Genomic DNA, 15828 nt, shown 5'->3' with positions numbered 1-15828 from the left:
CCAAGTCCCGGCAGCATGGCCAATGGCAAAGGATCTATGGGAGTTGTAGTCCAGAAAATACTCACAGGACTTCCGGTTCTGCGACCTTGGTTCTAAAACGAAACTGTACTGTACGGATGAAGCCGGAATGAGCCCGTCTGTTCCCCCAACTCTATGGTTCCTCACATTCTTTTTGTGTGTGTGTGTGTGCGCGTGTGTGTTTCCCACCAATGGCAACGCGCCGGAAACCGGAAAGGGCGGATATGGCGCCTGCGCAGTGTGAGCGGCGCTGGGTCCGCGTGTGTGCTGCTGCTTGCTGCCTGCCGGCTGGGCTGCAAAAAGCAGAGCGGTGCTCATGTCGTGGCTCTTCGGGCTGAACCGCGGCGGCGGTGGAGATGCGGGCCTGGGAGCTCCCCCCGGGCCCCCGCCGCTGCCGCCTTCGCCGGGAGGGCCTTCTGGGGAAGGGCCGGGAGAAGGGGGCCGCCCCAAGGACAAATGGAGCAACTTCGACCCCACCGGCCTGGAGCGGGCGGCCAAGGCTGCCAGGGAGCTGGACGCCTCCCGTGAGTCGGAGGAGGGAGGGGAGGAAAGCCTGGGCCCTACTCAGGAGTAGACCAGCTGAAGTTAATGATTAATAATAATAATAATAATAATAGATTTCAGAGGGTCTATTATGAATAGGACAAAAAACCACGTTTAATACGTGGGGCATGAACGCATGAGCGTGTGGTGGGCAGGTGCTGGGAGTGTATGGGTTCCGGATGGAGCAGGGAGCTGACTAGTGTGGAAGGAAGGTCATGTGTAAGGGGTGGTGAGAGGGCTGGCTGGATGTACAGGGCTGGAGCGCTTCTTTGAAAGGCAGGGTGTGAGGGCAACGTGTGTGTGTGTGAAGGGTTAACTGGATCTATTCTAAAGGATGCCCACCCCCCAAAAAATCTCTTCTTTAAAATGCTAGGGAGGCAAGAGCCACATGTGAGCTGCATCTGCAAGGTCCTCTCTCGTGTGCCCCAGAAGCTCTGTTTTTACAGGACAGAAATGGGAAATCCATAAAACAGGCTCCAGAAACTGCTGCACAATTCCAGGAATGTGAGTCTGAGGGCACATTTCTGAAGCAGCATTTGTGCCCTCACATTTCAAACTCTGGAGAGCCTAGTTGCAGTTTCCCCAACAGTAATTGCATCAGTGCTCAGCGGAGGGAGGGTTGCCCTTTGACCTTGTAACAGTCATGTGACTCCAGCAGGCTCTGTAAATGTTCAGCAAATGTTTAGTGGCTCTGAGATCTCTTTGTTACAGCAGAGGTTGGCCAGAGGGGCTGCGTTGCCCCAGAATTATTGCTATTATTATTTTATTTACTTTCTATACCACCCTTCATCATAGGATCACAGGGCAGTTCACAATATAAAAACACAAAAGTATGTAACATAGTAACAAAGAAAACCCAAAAGGTTGTACAGAAGAGAATGAGGCCCTCAGGTCAAAATTTTTCCGAAACTCCTGATTTTTAGGTACATCCTTATTCATGCTTAGAGTAGGCATATTGGAGTCAGTGGAGCCTAGGAGAAACCTGCTCCGTCTTAACCACAATTAGCTTTGAGAATAACTTATTCCTTGTTATTTGTGCTGCCTGAAAACTGTGCCTCAATGTCTGAACTGCAGATGAGAGACGGTGTTACAACTCCACTCACCTGAAGCCCAAATAATTTGACCATTTGCAGTACCTACCTTGAAGGGGCGGCGCAAGCTTCACTGAGGAGCTTTCGTTCCTAAGAGAAGACTGTGAGTTAGGCTTGAATTAGGCTGTATCTGCGCCTTACATTTAAAGCGGCATCATGCCACTTTAAACAGTTGTGACTTCCCCCAAAGAATCCTAGGAGCTGTCGTTCATTAACGGTGCTGAAAATTGTTAGGAGACCCCCCCCCATATTCCCCCTCACAGAGCTACAATTCCCAATGTTCCCAGGGAAGAGGGATTGAGTATTCTTTTTCTTTTTTTAAAGATTTTTATTAAAGTACGAGAATTTTTACATACATTATATTCTCTCCTTCCAATTTTTAATTTCTCCGTACCATTTTTCCTTTTCCTTCCCACCCCCTCCCCCACCCATAATCCATTGGAAGGGTTCAAACAGTTGTCCTCAGCCACGGGCACAATGTCTTTAATTTCCACTGAATGTCTTCTGATCTAGTAGTTGTTTTCCATTGAAGATAGGGGTTCCATCTGGTCCTTATAATAGTAGACTTGGCCCTCCATGTTATTTCCTGTGACGTTACTGCCACAATGTCTGACTGAATAAATTCAAACAAATAATTAGTCCAGACCTCTACTGTCCATTTTTCTCTATCTTTCCAACCTAAAGCTATTGTTGCCTTTCCCGCTAGTATCATTGCTTTGAAGGTGTGCTGGTCACCTTTTTCAATGGCCGTGTTTCCTAGTATACCCATTGTCATAAGATTGAAGTCTATAGGTAATTTCAGAGGGATTGAGTATTAAACCGCTATGGGAACTGTAGCTGCTTGGGGGGGGGGCGTCTCCTTGACGCAGCATTGATACTCCTTTTAAATGTATAGAGCAGGTGGCTTGTTGGAATTGAACTGTTGGGGGCGGAGGTCTGATCAGAACCTTTTTTGGGCTCACACTAGGCTGTGGTCACCCAGCTCTTGTACAGAGGGATGTCTGGTGGCAGTGGGTCAATTTCTTTACAGCTTAAAGGGACTAACTGGGACACTCTCCTTTCTAGGACATGCAAAAGAGGCCCTCAACATGGCCCAGATGCAGGAACAGACCCTCCAGTTAGAACAGCAGTCCAAGCTGAAGGTAAGCCCGGTTCTGGAACCCAAATTGCACTGTGTGATCGCCTTTACCTTTTGTTGTTGTTTCTTTGTGGCGTTGTATCTCCATGCTAGAGGCCATGCTCCCAGATTCTGTGTCTGGCCATTTTCACAGTAAGGCTATGAAAGACCTTTGCTTTAGCGGACAAGCCATGGCTTAGTTGCAGGGCGTCTGTTGATGTGCAGAAGACCCCAGGTTCAATCCCTGGCATCTCCATGTAGGATTAGGAAAGACCTGAAACCCTGGAAAGCTGCTGCCGTTCAGCATAGACAATCCACGGAGCAATGGATTCAAACTACAAGAAAGAAGATTCCACCTAAACATTAGGAAGAGCTTCCTGACAGTAAGAGCTGTTCGGCAGTGGAATTTGCTACCAAGGAGTGTGGTGGAGTCTCCTTCTTTGGAGGTCTTTAAGCAGAGGCTTGACAGCCATATGTCAAGAATGCTTTGATGGTGTTTCCTGCTTGGCAGGGGGTTGGACTGGATGGCCCTTGTGGTCTCTTCCAACTCTTTGATTCTATGATTCTGACTCGGTATAAGCCAGCTTCCTACAATTCAACCCTCAATCACTTTCCCTTTAAATTTTGGCAGAAGGGCCATAGCTCAGTCTCCAGTTTAGTCCCCAGCCCCTCCAGGTAGGAATGAGAGAGACTCCTGCCTGAGATCTGGGAAGATGCTGCTGGTCAGCGTAGTCAATGCTTGAGTAGATGGACAAAATAGACCAGGCATAGACAAACTTGGCGCTCCAGGTGTTTTGGGACTACAGTTCCCATCATCCCTGACCACTAGTCCTGTTAGCTAGGGATGATGGGACTTGTAGTCCCAAAACATCTGGGGGGCCAAGTTTGCCTATGCCTGAAATAGACCAATAGGGGAAGGGCTGTAGCTCAGCAAAAAAGCACCATGTTGCATAAAAAATGCCTCAGGTTCAGTCCCGTACATTTCCAGGTAGAGCTGGGAACATCCCCTGTCCTAAACGCTGGAGAGCGGCTAGCAGTTAGTGCATACTATACTTGGTGTAATGCAGCTTCCCGTGTTCTTGGAGAAACCCTCGGAGCTTTGGCCAGTGAGAAAAGAGAGCACGCAGTCTGGTTGAGGATAAATCATTTTTTTTTTATTTCGCTCAGCTTTTGCAGATTATTTTTATCTCATGTTGCTTACTCTGCCACCAGTATTTTTGTTTCATTTTTAAGTTGGCTTCATTAGTGGGGGTTTTTGTGGATTAAATGTGTTAATGTCTTTTATTATTTCTGCCTGTGTTTGTTGATTTGGCACACTTGTATCCTGCTGTTGAAAAGGCTTGCATGACAATTACTTAAAGCAGGGGTCCCCAGACTATGGCCTGGGGGCCACATACGGCCCCCAAGGCTCTTTTATGCGGCCCCCCTGGGGACCCCCGCCGCCCGCTCTTACCGGCACCGTGCTGTACAGCTGCCGACTTCCGACCCAGAAAAGTGACAGAAATAGCTTGTGCGCACGGGCAAGTGTCATTTCCAGTGTACTTCCGGGTCAGAAGAGGCTTCTGCATATGCGCACGAGCTATTTCCGGTGCTTTCCAGGTCGGGAGTGTGCCAGAAATAGTGTTTGCGCATGGGCGCGCACAGCCGTGTGCTCCCGTGCCCCTGCGTGCGCTCTCCCACCCTCCGGCCCACCACGCAATCGGTGCGGCGGGCATCAGGCCCAAAGCCGGGCAAGTTTGGGGATCCCTGACTTAAAGCAAGACAGCCCCCACCCTCACCCCGGCTTAACAGACTAAAAACTACACAACACTAAAGGAATGAGGAGGGGAGAGGAAATAAACTTTGGTCCCAATTCTTATAAGTTAAAACAGTAGTTATTTTAATGACTGGGTGGAATGGATATAGTTCAGGGACAGGAGGAATCTGGTGGGACTGGACTTTTTCCACTGTGCTGGAATTCCATATTACCATTTATATGATAAATGAGGCTCCTTCAGCATTTGGAAAGGAAAGGCAGAGGTGATGATAATGGTACAGTATTAAGATAATTGGCACCTGTATAGGGTGCTCCAGTTTTCAAAGCCCTTCTAGTGCATTACAGTGGTACCTCGGTTTACAACCACAATTGGTTCCAGACGTCTGTACTTAACCTGAAGCGTACTTAACCTGAAGCGAACTTTCCCATGGAAAGTGGATTAATCCGTTCCAGACGGGTCCGTGGAGTACTCAACCTGAAGCGTACTTAACCCAAAGTATGAGTGTAATTGGTTCTGGAAGTCTGTACTTAAACTGAAGCGTACTTAACCTGAAGTGAACTTTCCCATTGAAAGTAATGGAAAGTGAATTAATCCATTCCAGATGGGTCCGCAGTGTTTGTAAACCAAGGCGGTTGTAAACCGAGGTATGACTGTATTTAGTTGTAATTCTTACAACAACCTTGTAAGATAGATCAGTAGTATCTCCCCATACTGCAAACGGAGTGACTAAGAGAGAACGAGAGCACTTTTCCTATGACCACCTAGAAGAGCAGGTGTGGGGAAACCTTTGACCCGCCAGACATTTTTTGCTGAACCACAACTTCCATCATCCCCAGCCATTGAATAGGCTTGCTGGGGTTGATGGGAGTTGTAGTCCAGCAACATCTGGAGGGCCAGTGGTTCCCCACACCTGACCTAAAGAGTTCATGGCAGAGGCAAGATTCGAACAGGGAATTAGCCTCCAAAATTATCCATCAATGAGACACCCCTCCCCAACTGGAAAACTCAGAGAATCCTTGGGGTATTTTCAGAGGTTTGTCATTGACTAGGAGCATAATAGTGGACAAGGTTCCATGAACAGACAGTTCATCTCCTACTGATCTTTCTCTTCCTATCCTAAGGAATATGAGGCTGCCATAGAGCAGCTGAAGAACGAGCAGATCCGCGTGCAAGCTGAGGAAAGGAGGAAGACGCTTACTGAAGAGACAAGGCAGCAGCAAGCGGTACAAGACTGGCTTTTGTTATTATTTAGCAGCATGGATAAACACACACACACATATGTAGAGGTAAAGGGACCCCTGACCATTAAGTCCAGTCACGGACGACTCTGGGGTTGCAGCGCTCACCTCGCTTTACTGGTCGAGGGAGCCGGCGTACAGCTTCCGGGTCATGTAGCCAGCATGACTAAGCTGCTTCTGGCGAACCAGAGCAGTGCACGGAAACGCCGTTTACCTTCCTGCCGGAGCGGTACCCGTTTATCTACCTGCACTGCGTGCTTTCGAACTGCTAGGTTGGCAGGAGCTGGGACCGAACAACGGGAGCTCACCCCGTCGTGGGGATTTGAACCACTGACCTTCTGATCGGCAAGCCCTAGGCTCTGCAGTTTAACCCACAGCGCCACCCGCATCCCATATATGTGTGTGTAAAATCAATGTGTAATATATTTATACACATGTTTGTTAAAAAAAATACAGTAACATTAACTAATATGGAAAGGCAGACGGGAGTAAAAAAAACATTGATAGGTATTTTGTTTTATGATGTAATGGCTGTGAAGCCAGGGGTTTTTTGTACTTAACAAAATTAATTCATATTGCTATTTTAATTTCACCGTAAAGGTTTGAAAAATATATAATTTCATAATTAAAGTTTGAAAATTTATTTTACCTTCATAAAAAACGTTTGAAAATTATATATATTCCATTGTTGCAGAGGTTACTTCGCAAAGCCCTGTTTGCTTGGTTCACTGTGTTCTTGTGTATGGAATCGATTTTCCATGTATGTTTTTTTTTTTCCCCCACCACCATGAAGAGAGCGCAGTACCAAGACAAGCTGGCCAGGCAACGCTACGAAGACCAACTGCGACAGCAGGTCAGTCCTGTCCGTCTCCTGAAAATGTCCTCCCATTTTTCCATTTGTGCTTAGACTGCCATCAGTTCCAGGGACAAAATCAAAGCTTTCATTGCTGGAAAAGGGGGAAGGTCTAGAATTCTTAATTGAAATATGCCTCTAGAGCTAGCAACCCTGAACCCATCTACTTCTCCTTTGAAAACGTTGTGCGAATAGGGTTCCCTGCCATTTCCCAGCATGCTTTGAGTCATGCAGTCACTCGTGCAGAGATGTGGCAGGCAGCCTCCTTTCTGAATGCGTTGTTATTTGCAGGATTTATATGCTGTTTCTCGGGAAGACTTCACAAAGAGGTTTCACCAGATTGCAAAAGGAAAGCATCGGTTTGTTTTTTTTAAAGAAAGTTGCAAAAAATGGATAAGTTGTTTGTTTAGAAAAAAGCTTTTACTGCTGCTTCTCCCCCTCGGATTGACGGTCCTTCAGGTGGTAGTTGGGTGAAGAGAGAAGCCACGGTGGGAACTGGTGGGCAACAGTTCCTGCTCCCATTAGCCTTTAGTTTAGGGATGGGGGTGTCAGCATTAAGCCGTCCCGGGGGGCCAGTGGTTAAACTGGTCCCACAGGCCAAATATGCGATTGCTTCCACAAACGTGGAAAACTATACACACAAGCCAGTAAATAAGGCTAAACTGCTTTATTTACATATAAACAGACTGGGAGCTCTACATTATGGCTCCCTCTCTCTAGCATCACAGCCAGTAAAGAGAAAGAACAAAGGAAATAACAGTCCCACTTCAGGAACAACAGTAAGACAAACATCCTGTCTACGTCTCATCCACTCTGTGGGAACAAAACACATACAGTCACATGATATACAATAAACCTATGACTGCAGACGGGGAATGAATCTCCCAACAGGGGGAACCTTTGACCCTCCAGATGTTGCCGGACTCAAACTCCCATCATCCCTGACCCCAGGAGCCATGCCAGCAAGGGCTGGTGGGAGAAGGAGTTCAACAACATCTGGAGAGCAACAGGTTAGGAACCTATGAAGACCCCTTGTGCGGAGTAAGGCTATTAGGCCTGTCTACACTGACTGGCAGCAGCTCTCCAGGATTTCAGAAAGGGGCTGTCTACCAGACCGACTCATGCATGGTGGGGATTGAACCTGAAACCTTCAGCATGCAAAGCAGATACTCTACCACAGAGCTGTGTCCCTCCCCGCCTACTTTAAATGGAATCCCTTTAGCCCCATTCCATTCCCTGCTTCTGTCTTTGAAATGACACTAAAGGCTCCCGTGTTAATTCAGAAAATTTGTGCTCCTGCATTTGGGTGGCCCTGGATTCACATTTCCCACTGACTTTTCAACTCCTGTGACAAACTTGCAACACACGAACAAGTGCGTATAAACGGTGACTCGCCATGGACAAATTTAACGACATTTGGAATTCATTTTGATAAACACAGTGTTAGGTTACGCTTTGGTAAACTGCAATAACAATCATGTAATGTTTATAAGCTTTCCCCCCCTTTTTATTTTACTCTTTTCCCATCTTATTTTACCTTGTGCCCTTATAACTTTATACTTCTTATTTTTCAATCAAGAATATAAATAAAACGCTGTTGGTTGACCTCGTTTTGTGTTTTCTCTCCCTCCCTCCAGCAACTCCTAAATGAAGAGAACTTGAGGAAGCAGGAGGAATCGGTTCAGAAGCAGGAGGCAATGAGGCGTGGTGAGTCTCGCATCTCAGGAGTGGGTCGTCTTTTGTGGCTTCTAATCGCAATGGTTCTATTCTACCTCCACAGCCGGAGGCAATAATGCTTCCATATGCCAGCTGCTGGAAACCACAGGAGAGGAGAGTGTTCTTCCTGTGCTCAGCTCCTGCTTGTGGGCTTCCAATTAAAGGCATCCGGCTAGCCACTGCAAGAACAGGAAGCTGAACTAGATGGGCAGGACTATCCTTGCATTCTGATGTCGTTGGAAGCAAAGCAATAGGACTCCTATAGCCACGCAAAGCCACACACCATTTGCTCTTTCAGTTAACGTTGTGGGGGCAAGGGTGTGCCTCCCATATTTTCTGAGCCATGAAGAGCAGAGAGCCTCCCACAGGCCCAAAGAAAGCAAAGCTGCTTCCTTTTTCCTTTCCGGGTCAGCGGCGGACAGCTCACCCAGCCTAGTAGTTGGAAAAAAACCACCCTCGGCATCCTTGGTGAATGAAGGCAGAGGTCTATCCCCAGGTGCTTCCAGGGCACGCAAGGCTCTCCTCGGAGCCCACTCACAGTGCCTCTATCTGCCCTTCTTTCAGCTACCGTGGAGCGGGAGATGGAGCTCCGGCACAAGAATGAGATGCTACGGATCGAGGCCGAGGCCCGCGCCCGTGGCAAGGTCGAGCGGGAGAACGCCGACCTCATCCGGGAGCAGATCCGGTTAAAAGCAGCCGAGCATCGCCAGACGGTGCTTGATTCCCTCAAGTAGGTTTGAACGAACCCACTTTGTTCTGTTCTATCCAGGCCCGTCGTTTTGCAACTGCACCTTCTTTCCTCTCCAGACTCCCCTCCTTCCTCTTCTTGCTCCTCCCATCTCCTATTATAATTGTCATCCCGGCTGCCCTCTTCTCCACTGTCAAACCCTTTACAGTCGTACCTTGGATCCCGAACACCTTGCGAGTCAAACGTTTCGGCTCCCGGGCGCCACAAACCTGGCAGTGAGTGTTCCGGTTTGCAAGCGTTCTTTGGAACTCAAACATCCGGCGGGGCTTCCGATTGGCTGCAGGAGCTTCCTGCAGCCAATCGAAAGCCACGCCTTGGTTTCTGAACATTCTGGAAGTGGAACGGGTTTCCAGAATGGATTCCGTTCAACTTCCGAGGTACCACTGTATTTTCTATTATTAATGAATTAATAAAATTTGTATACTGCCCTGTACTCACAAGTCTTAGGGCAGTTCACAACATAAAATCACAATATAAAAACACACGATACGTAAAATAAATAAAAGTGCAACCCGAGAGCCAAACCCTTTACTGAAATGAACTAATCGAGCCACTCACTGAGTGTATTTATTTATTTGATATATTTATATTCCGCCTTTCTCTCAAGTTTGGATTCAAGGCGGCCTACAGCACTTGGGAACACCGGCTGTAAAATGCAGAGAAATGAGAACGAGCTAGTTGAGAACAATAATCAGAGTAGATTACGACGTATCTAATATCAGGGATTAAAATATAATTTACCCTGATAGCAGCCCAGAGACTCGCATTGTCTGAACCTTAATTTCCCATAGGCCTGTCTGAACAGGAAGCTCTTAGGTAGTGGAAAAGAGAACAAAGAAGGAGCCTAGTCTGAACTGTTCTTGGGAAGAAATTCCATGTTCTGGAAGCGGCTGCAGAAAAGGCCCTGTCCCGTGTCATCACCAGCCATGCTTCCGGTGTTGATGGGACCGAGAGGAGGTGCTCATTTGAGGATCACCCTGATGTGAGGGTGATGGTAGCTCTCTTTGCCTCCTCCTTGACATCTCTTGCTCATTTGTCTCCCTAGGACTGCTGGGACGTTGTTTGGAGAAGGGTTCCGTGCCTTTGTGACTGACTGGGACAAAGTAACAGCTACGGTGAGCCAAGGTCTGGTGGGCAGAGGCAGAGACAATGTGCCAAGGTGCAAATACCTGGTTTCTCTCTCCTTGGCTTAAGCTTTGGCCTGGGAAGGGGTGGTGACCAGGGAGCTGTTGAAGTACAGAGAGAGAAGGGAAGCAGAAATGGGGAGGGGACGTAGCTTACTGGCAGAGCACCTGCTTTCCATGCAGGTTCAATCCCCAGCATCTCCCCAAGCAGGGTTGGGGAAAACTCTTCTCTGAAACCCTGGAGAGCTGCTGCCAGCCAGTGTAGACAATACTGAGTTAGAGGATATAAAAAGGTACAAGAACACTCATATCAATATTTTAAAAAATTCCTTCCAGTAGCACCTTAGAGACCAGCTTAGTTTGTCATTGGTATGAGCTTTCGTGTGCAGATGTGAAGAAGTGTGCATGCATACGAAGGCTCATACCAATGACAAACTTAGTTGGTCTCTAAGGTGCTACTGGAAGGAATTTTTTAATTTGTTTCGACTACGCCAGACCAACACGGCTACCTACCTGTAACTCATATCAATATACTTCACTGGGAATACTTTGAAACGTTTATCTAGTTAAGTTCAGTGTAACAAATTTTATTTTTTCCCTTTACCTTTCTATTTAGTTTTTGTTTTGCATTGCCTTTGTATGATTGCAAAACACAATGAAATGCATTGCATTGTGGGTGGGATACAAAATGCCCAAGTATTAGAATATATACCATTTATTGGAACATATAATCACACACACACAAATGCACATGCTCTGACACAGTTTTGCACAGAAGGTAGGCCATGGCTGGCCCTCCCATTGTAAGAAGAGCAAAATCTTCACACAGAAAGAAACAGTCCAGCTGTTCTCAACCAAAGTCTTTCCCACTTCTTCCTTTGGCTTTTCTTTAACTCATCACACAGCGTTAATTTCCAAGCTCCAGCATTAAATTTGTATATATAATGCAATATAACAGTTTCACCAAAACATTGAAACACACAATTAAAATGTGCAATAAAAACCAGCCCGTTGCAACAGCGCAAGGGTTTAGAACGGCAATTAAAGCAGGAGGATTTATGTTGGGAGATCAGGGGGGGTGCTTGTCTAAACAGGTGCATCTTCAAGAGCAGATGGGATGTCAGTAATGTATTTCAGCCGGCAGAGCTTAAAGAGCCTGTTTAAAAAGATGTAAAAGGCTGGGACAGTTACAGGATCAAGTGTTTCCTGTGACGAATATAGGACTCCTTTGAGTTGTTTATGACTCAATTAGGAGCCACTAATTACCGCCCGGCACACTTTCTCTAGCGCCTCTGCTCCGTAGACCCGGGCTGGCAGTAAAACACACAGGAGAGTTCTTCTTCTTCTCACACACAGCGAAAGCTTGTATAGCCGTTGGATAAAAAGCCTCTTAAGAACACACAGAGTCCAAAGTGTTCTAATAACTACTGGTGTTTATTCTACAGAGAAAATAACAAACAACCTGGTGAGAGCGCAGACATCTTGCGACCGTCTCCCAGGCAAAAACGAAACCAACTGAGACACACAGAAACACTTCTAGCACATTCTGTAACATGATATCTTCCTCAGTGGTCAGGTGCTACACAGTACACAGTTAACCCCTTCGGTTACTTGTTACTCCTCACATTTCCTTGGTGTATAGTTCTGGGTTTTTCCTAGCATGCTGCCCTTATGGTGGAATGAAGAAGTCAGCCTTTCCAAAAGGGGTCTTGAGTCTTAACTGAGTCGACATTCTTTTTTTATTTTATATCCTGCCTTTCTCCCAGTGCAGAACCCAAAGCTGTTTGTGGTATAAATTAAAATACTGTACAGCTAAAGGCACACCATACATATTTTAAAAGCAATAAAATAAGTAGCGCTATGAACAATAATAGCCATTGGAGCAGCACCCAGGTAATGCCTAACAATGAGGGCCTGAGTCTACCAGGCCTCAGGTATCAAAGCCAGAGTAAAATTACCTTTTCACAGATGGTCACTGAAAAGGCTTGGACAGAAAACATACCTTGGCATTAGTAATACTAATAATAATATTATGCCCCGCCCATCTGGCTGGGCTTCCCCAGCCACTCTGGGCGGCTTCCAGCAGACATTAAAATACAATAATCTATACACCATTAAAAGCTTCCCTAAACAGGAATTATTAAACCACAAACCCCACGTATTGGACCAAACAAAGCGGGCATTAGCCTGAGAGCATAGGAGCCAACTCCTAGGGGCCGAGGGGTTTTCATCCCCCCTAATATATTTGAGGGGGCCGGTGCCTCCCCAAAGTTGATGAGCATTGCCATTCAAATGCTGTGTGTGCACTGCATCATGTGATTGATTATGTGGGGTGGGGCTTACCTGGCCCCCTCCCCCAATAATTTATTCAGCTTGGCACCCCTGCCTTAGAGTAATGTATGGTCCTTCAGATAGATAGACATTAAGTGCTACTTGAGAATGTGGGCCCCGACCTCCAGGCTCGGGATAGGGTGGGGTGGAGGAGGACGGTTTCAAACTGGCTCCAAACAGTCCCTGTTTCATCATATATTAAGCTGGTGGGAGCTCTAATCACATGCTGGCTGGTGAGACATAGGAAGAGAATTGTGTAGCAAGCAGCTATGAACAGAAAAAGGCTTCCAAAAATCCTTGCATGCCGTGTTTGGGAATTATTTATCTGTTACGAGGGCGTTGGAAACTGCCATTGGTTTGCCTAGTCCAGCATTGCCAACACTGACTGGCAATGGCTCTCTAGGGTTTCAGACCCAGAGTCTTTCCTAGCCCTAGCTCTGGAGATGCCAGAGATTGAACCTGGGCCCTTCTGCACACAAATCAGATGCTCTACCAACCGGGCTACGCCCTTTCCATTTGCACTTCCTCCAACAAGTTCAAAACAACGTGCAGTCGTACCTTGGAAGTTGAATGGAATCCGTTCTAGAATTCCGTCCAACTTCCAAAATGTTCGGAAACCAAAGCGTGGCTTCTGATTGGCTGCAGCCAATCGGAAGCTGCAGAAGCCCCGTCGGACATTCGGGTTCCAAAGAACATTCGCAAACTGGAACACTCACTTCCGGGTTTGCGGTGTTTGGGAGTCAAAACGTCAAGTCACAAGGCGCTCGGGGTGACTGTACTTGGTTCTCTTCCCCAGCTCCCCCTCCTCTTCTCAAGAACCTGGCAAGTAAGTCCAGTAAGTCATTTGATGAGTTTCATGGCCGAGTGGGGAGATTTGAGCTTGGGTTTCCCTGGTTGCAGTGCAGCAATTGTAACCGTTATACCACACTGGTGGTCTCCAACAAACCTTCTTTACACTGGGGCAAAAAAAGAGGGTTTGTTAGAGCTTGTATTTCACCTTGCAGATGGGACCCTGAAGCATTTAGAGATATGCTTTAAAGATGGGAGATCATTGGGGTGGAGAGACATGGTGTGGTCTGAGTTTTCTATCCCTCCCTGCATTGGGTTTTTGATACAAACCGTAATTGCATTTTAGGCACACTAGGTAGCGCCTTTGCCGTTTTAGTGAACGCAGTCACTACTACATTCCCTCCCCCCTTTTTTTTACCACTACCAGCCTAGTAGTGGAGCTCGAATCGTGCCTTTTGGCTTGCAGCTGATCATCAGCTGCTGCCGCACTGGGAAAACTGTTGAAGCAAGGCTTCCCCCCCCCCAACTCCAAAAATATAACCCTTGTGTAACACTCCGGGCAGTAAATGGGACAGGCATCTCTTGAGGCTGGTGGTGGTTCGGAGCCCAGCTCCTCCTCGACTCCAGCTCCTTCCCAGCCTGTTTTTGCCGAAAGCCGACAGGCAAAGGGGGCCTGCCGCAGTTGCCAGGCAACCGCCAGAGGATTTTCCGCAGTTGCTTCTTGGCCCAGGAGATGGTCCCTGGCTGCCGTCTGTTTCCAGGTGGAATGAGAAATCCCTTGCAGTGGGAAGACTAAAGCAGCCTGACCCCAGAAAAGGCCAAGAACGGCCTCAGCAGTTTGCTGGGAAATGCACTGTTAGTCTCTTGTGTCTCCCCACAAAGGTTGCAAAGTTCTCAGGGCAGGTCCCTTCTTGCTTACGTGACTTTGCCAAGCAGGAGTGGGGAGCCTCGGGCCTGGGGGGCAGATGTGGCCCTCCAGGCCTCTCTGTCAGGCCCTTGTGACTCTCCCCCCAAGCCACACCCCCTCGCTGGAGCTTTTTTTCACAACCAGAGTGCTTATTAAGCCTGGTGAGAATGCAGCCTGGTAACACTGATAAGGCCTCTTGCACATTTGCAAAGCTAAGCAGGGTCCGGTATGGTTTCAGAGTTGATGGGAGACCGTGTGTTGAAATCCCTGCTTTGCTGGGGGTTGGACTTGATGACCCTCGGGGTCCCTTCCTATGCCCCACAAATAACCCAGAGATGCATTTTAAATAAAAGGACACATTCTACTCATGTAAAAACATGCTGATTCCTGGACCATCCGCGGGCAAGATTAAGAAGGCCTTAGTTTGCCGGGCCTTAGTTTGCCTACCCGTGGTATAGAACAATGCAACACACTGATCATAACTGGCAAGGTCAGATCAGGGTCAAAAGCCGTCCGTTAATCACCTCTGCAACCTATTTCTTTGAAACCGTGCAATGAAAAGTATTCCTAAGCAGGCAAGGAGACAGAAGTTTTGAGATAATTAAATAGCAGCAATCCCTTTTCCATTTCATCAAAATATGGTGGCCAGCTTCCTCCTCCTTAGTCTAAGCATTGCCCTTGTAGAAACCAGCAGCGGGGAGGAAGATGGGGACAGAACTAGAATGAGTTGGCTCAGCCTGTCGTTGGCTCTGGCGCCATCTTACTGTTGGGCTCCCTGCTTTCTGCTTCTGAATATCGGGTGCAGGAAACGGCAGGAGTAGAGAGTGCTCTTGTGCTTGAATCCTGATTTCAGGCTTCCCAGGGGCCACTGCGGGAACAGGATGCTGGACTAAATGGGCTTAATCCAGCAGGACTCTTTGTATGTTCAGCCTGACCATTTGCCATGCCGGCTGCGGGGCAGATGGGATTTGGAGCCCATCAAATCACAGTGACATTTTGAGCAATTTTGCTGTACCGGTGCTTCTCCCCCCCCCCCTCTTTTCCGTACCTCCTCTTGATCCGGTGTGTATTTTCCTTTAACGAGTGCCACCGGACATCAGGAACCTTGGCAAGGGGAGAGAGCTTTATGTAGTGGCTGCCAGCCTGAGACTCTTTGATGGCATCGGAACTGCCCGTAGCAAAACAAGGGAGGTCAGACACCCTATCTAGCACAGCCTTGCAACCCCTGTGACAGCCGTACTCTGGAGGCAGGTTGAAGAGGGGGGGCACGGGTTCATTTTGAGCGTGATAGCCTCTGGTGGGCGCGAGGAAGGAAGCAGGAGAGCGTGTTCCGCATCGTGCCTGCGACTCTGGTGAAGTTATTCTGCATAACTCAACAGGCACTGTGAACATCCTGCCAACTGGGACCCTGTGCCTGCAGCTGTAATTTGTTGATGCTTGTGTTAAAAGGGAAGAGAGGAGGGAGAGAGAGAGAGAGGAGCTCTTAGCGACATCAAAATGGCCCATTAATCAACCCTGGCCTCCCTTTGTTTCTATTATGATTCCTTCAGCTTGAGCAGAGAGGCAAAGAGCATCTGCAGCGGAGGAGCCTAAAGG

The 15828-nt window shown here is 47.7% G+C and overlaps 1 protein-coding gene across 1 annotated transcript in view; it reads left to right on the top strand.

Moving 5' to 3' along the window:
• Positions 1-249: 249 nt before the first annotated feature.
• The window catches only part of LOC118087295 (ATPase family AAA domain-containing protein 3), a 47414-nt gene continuing 31835 nt past the window's right edge, over positions 250-15828 (top strand). The window contains exons 1-7 of the mRNA XM_035119820.2: positions 250-542; positions 2718-2794; positions 5648-5749; positions 6558-6617; positions 8255-8324; positions 8898-9063; positions 10127-10196. Of these exons, the coding sequence (XP_034975711.1) occupies positions 335-542; positions 2718-2794; positions 5648-5749; positions 6558-6617; positions 8255-8324; positions 8898-9063; positions 10127-10196 (753 nt within the window). The 5' untranslated portion in view covers positions 250-334. The remainder of the gene's footprint in view (positions 543-2717; positions 2795-5647; positions 5750-6557; positions 6618-8254; positions 8325-8897; positions 9064-10126; positions 10197-15828) is intronic.

Source organism: Zootoca vivipara, chromosome 6 (genome assembly GCF_963506605.1).
Source record: "Zootoca vivipara chromosome 6, rZooViv1.1, whole genome shotgun sequence".
NCBI lineage: Eukaryota > Metazoa > Chordata > Lepidosauria > Squamata > Lacertidae > Zootoca > Zootoca vivipara.
This window is presented reverse-complemented; position numbering and strand designations above follow the sequence as displayed.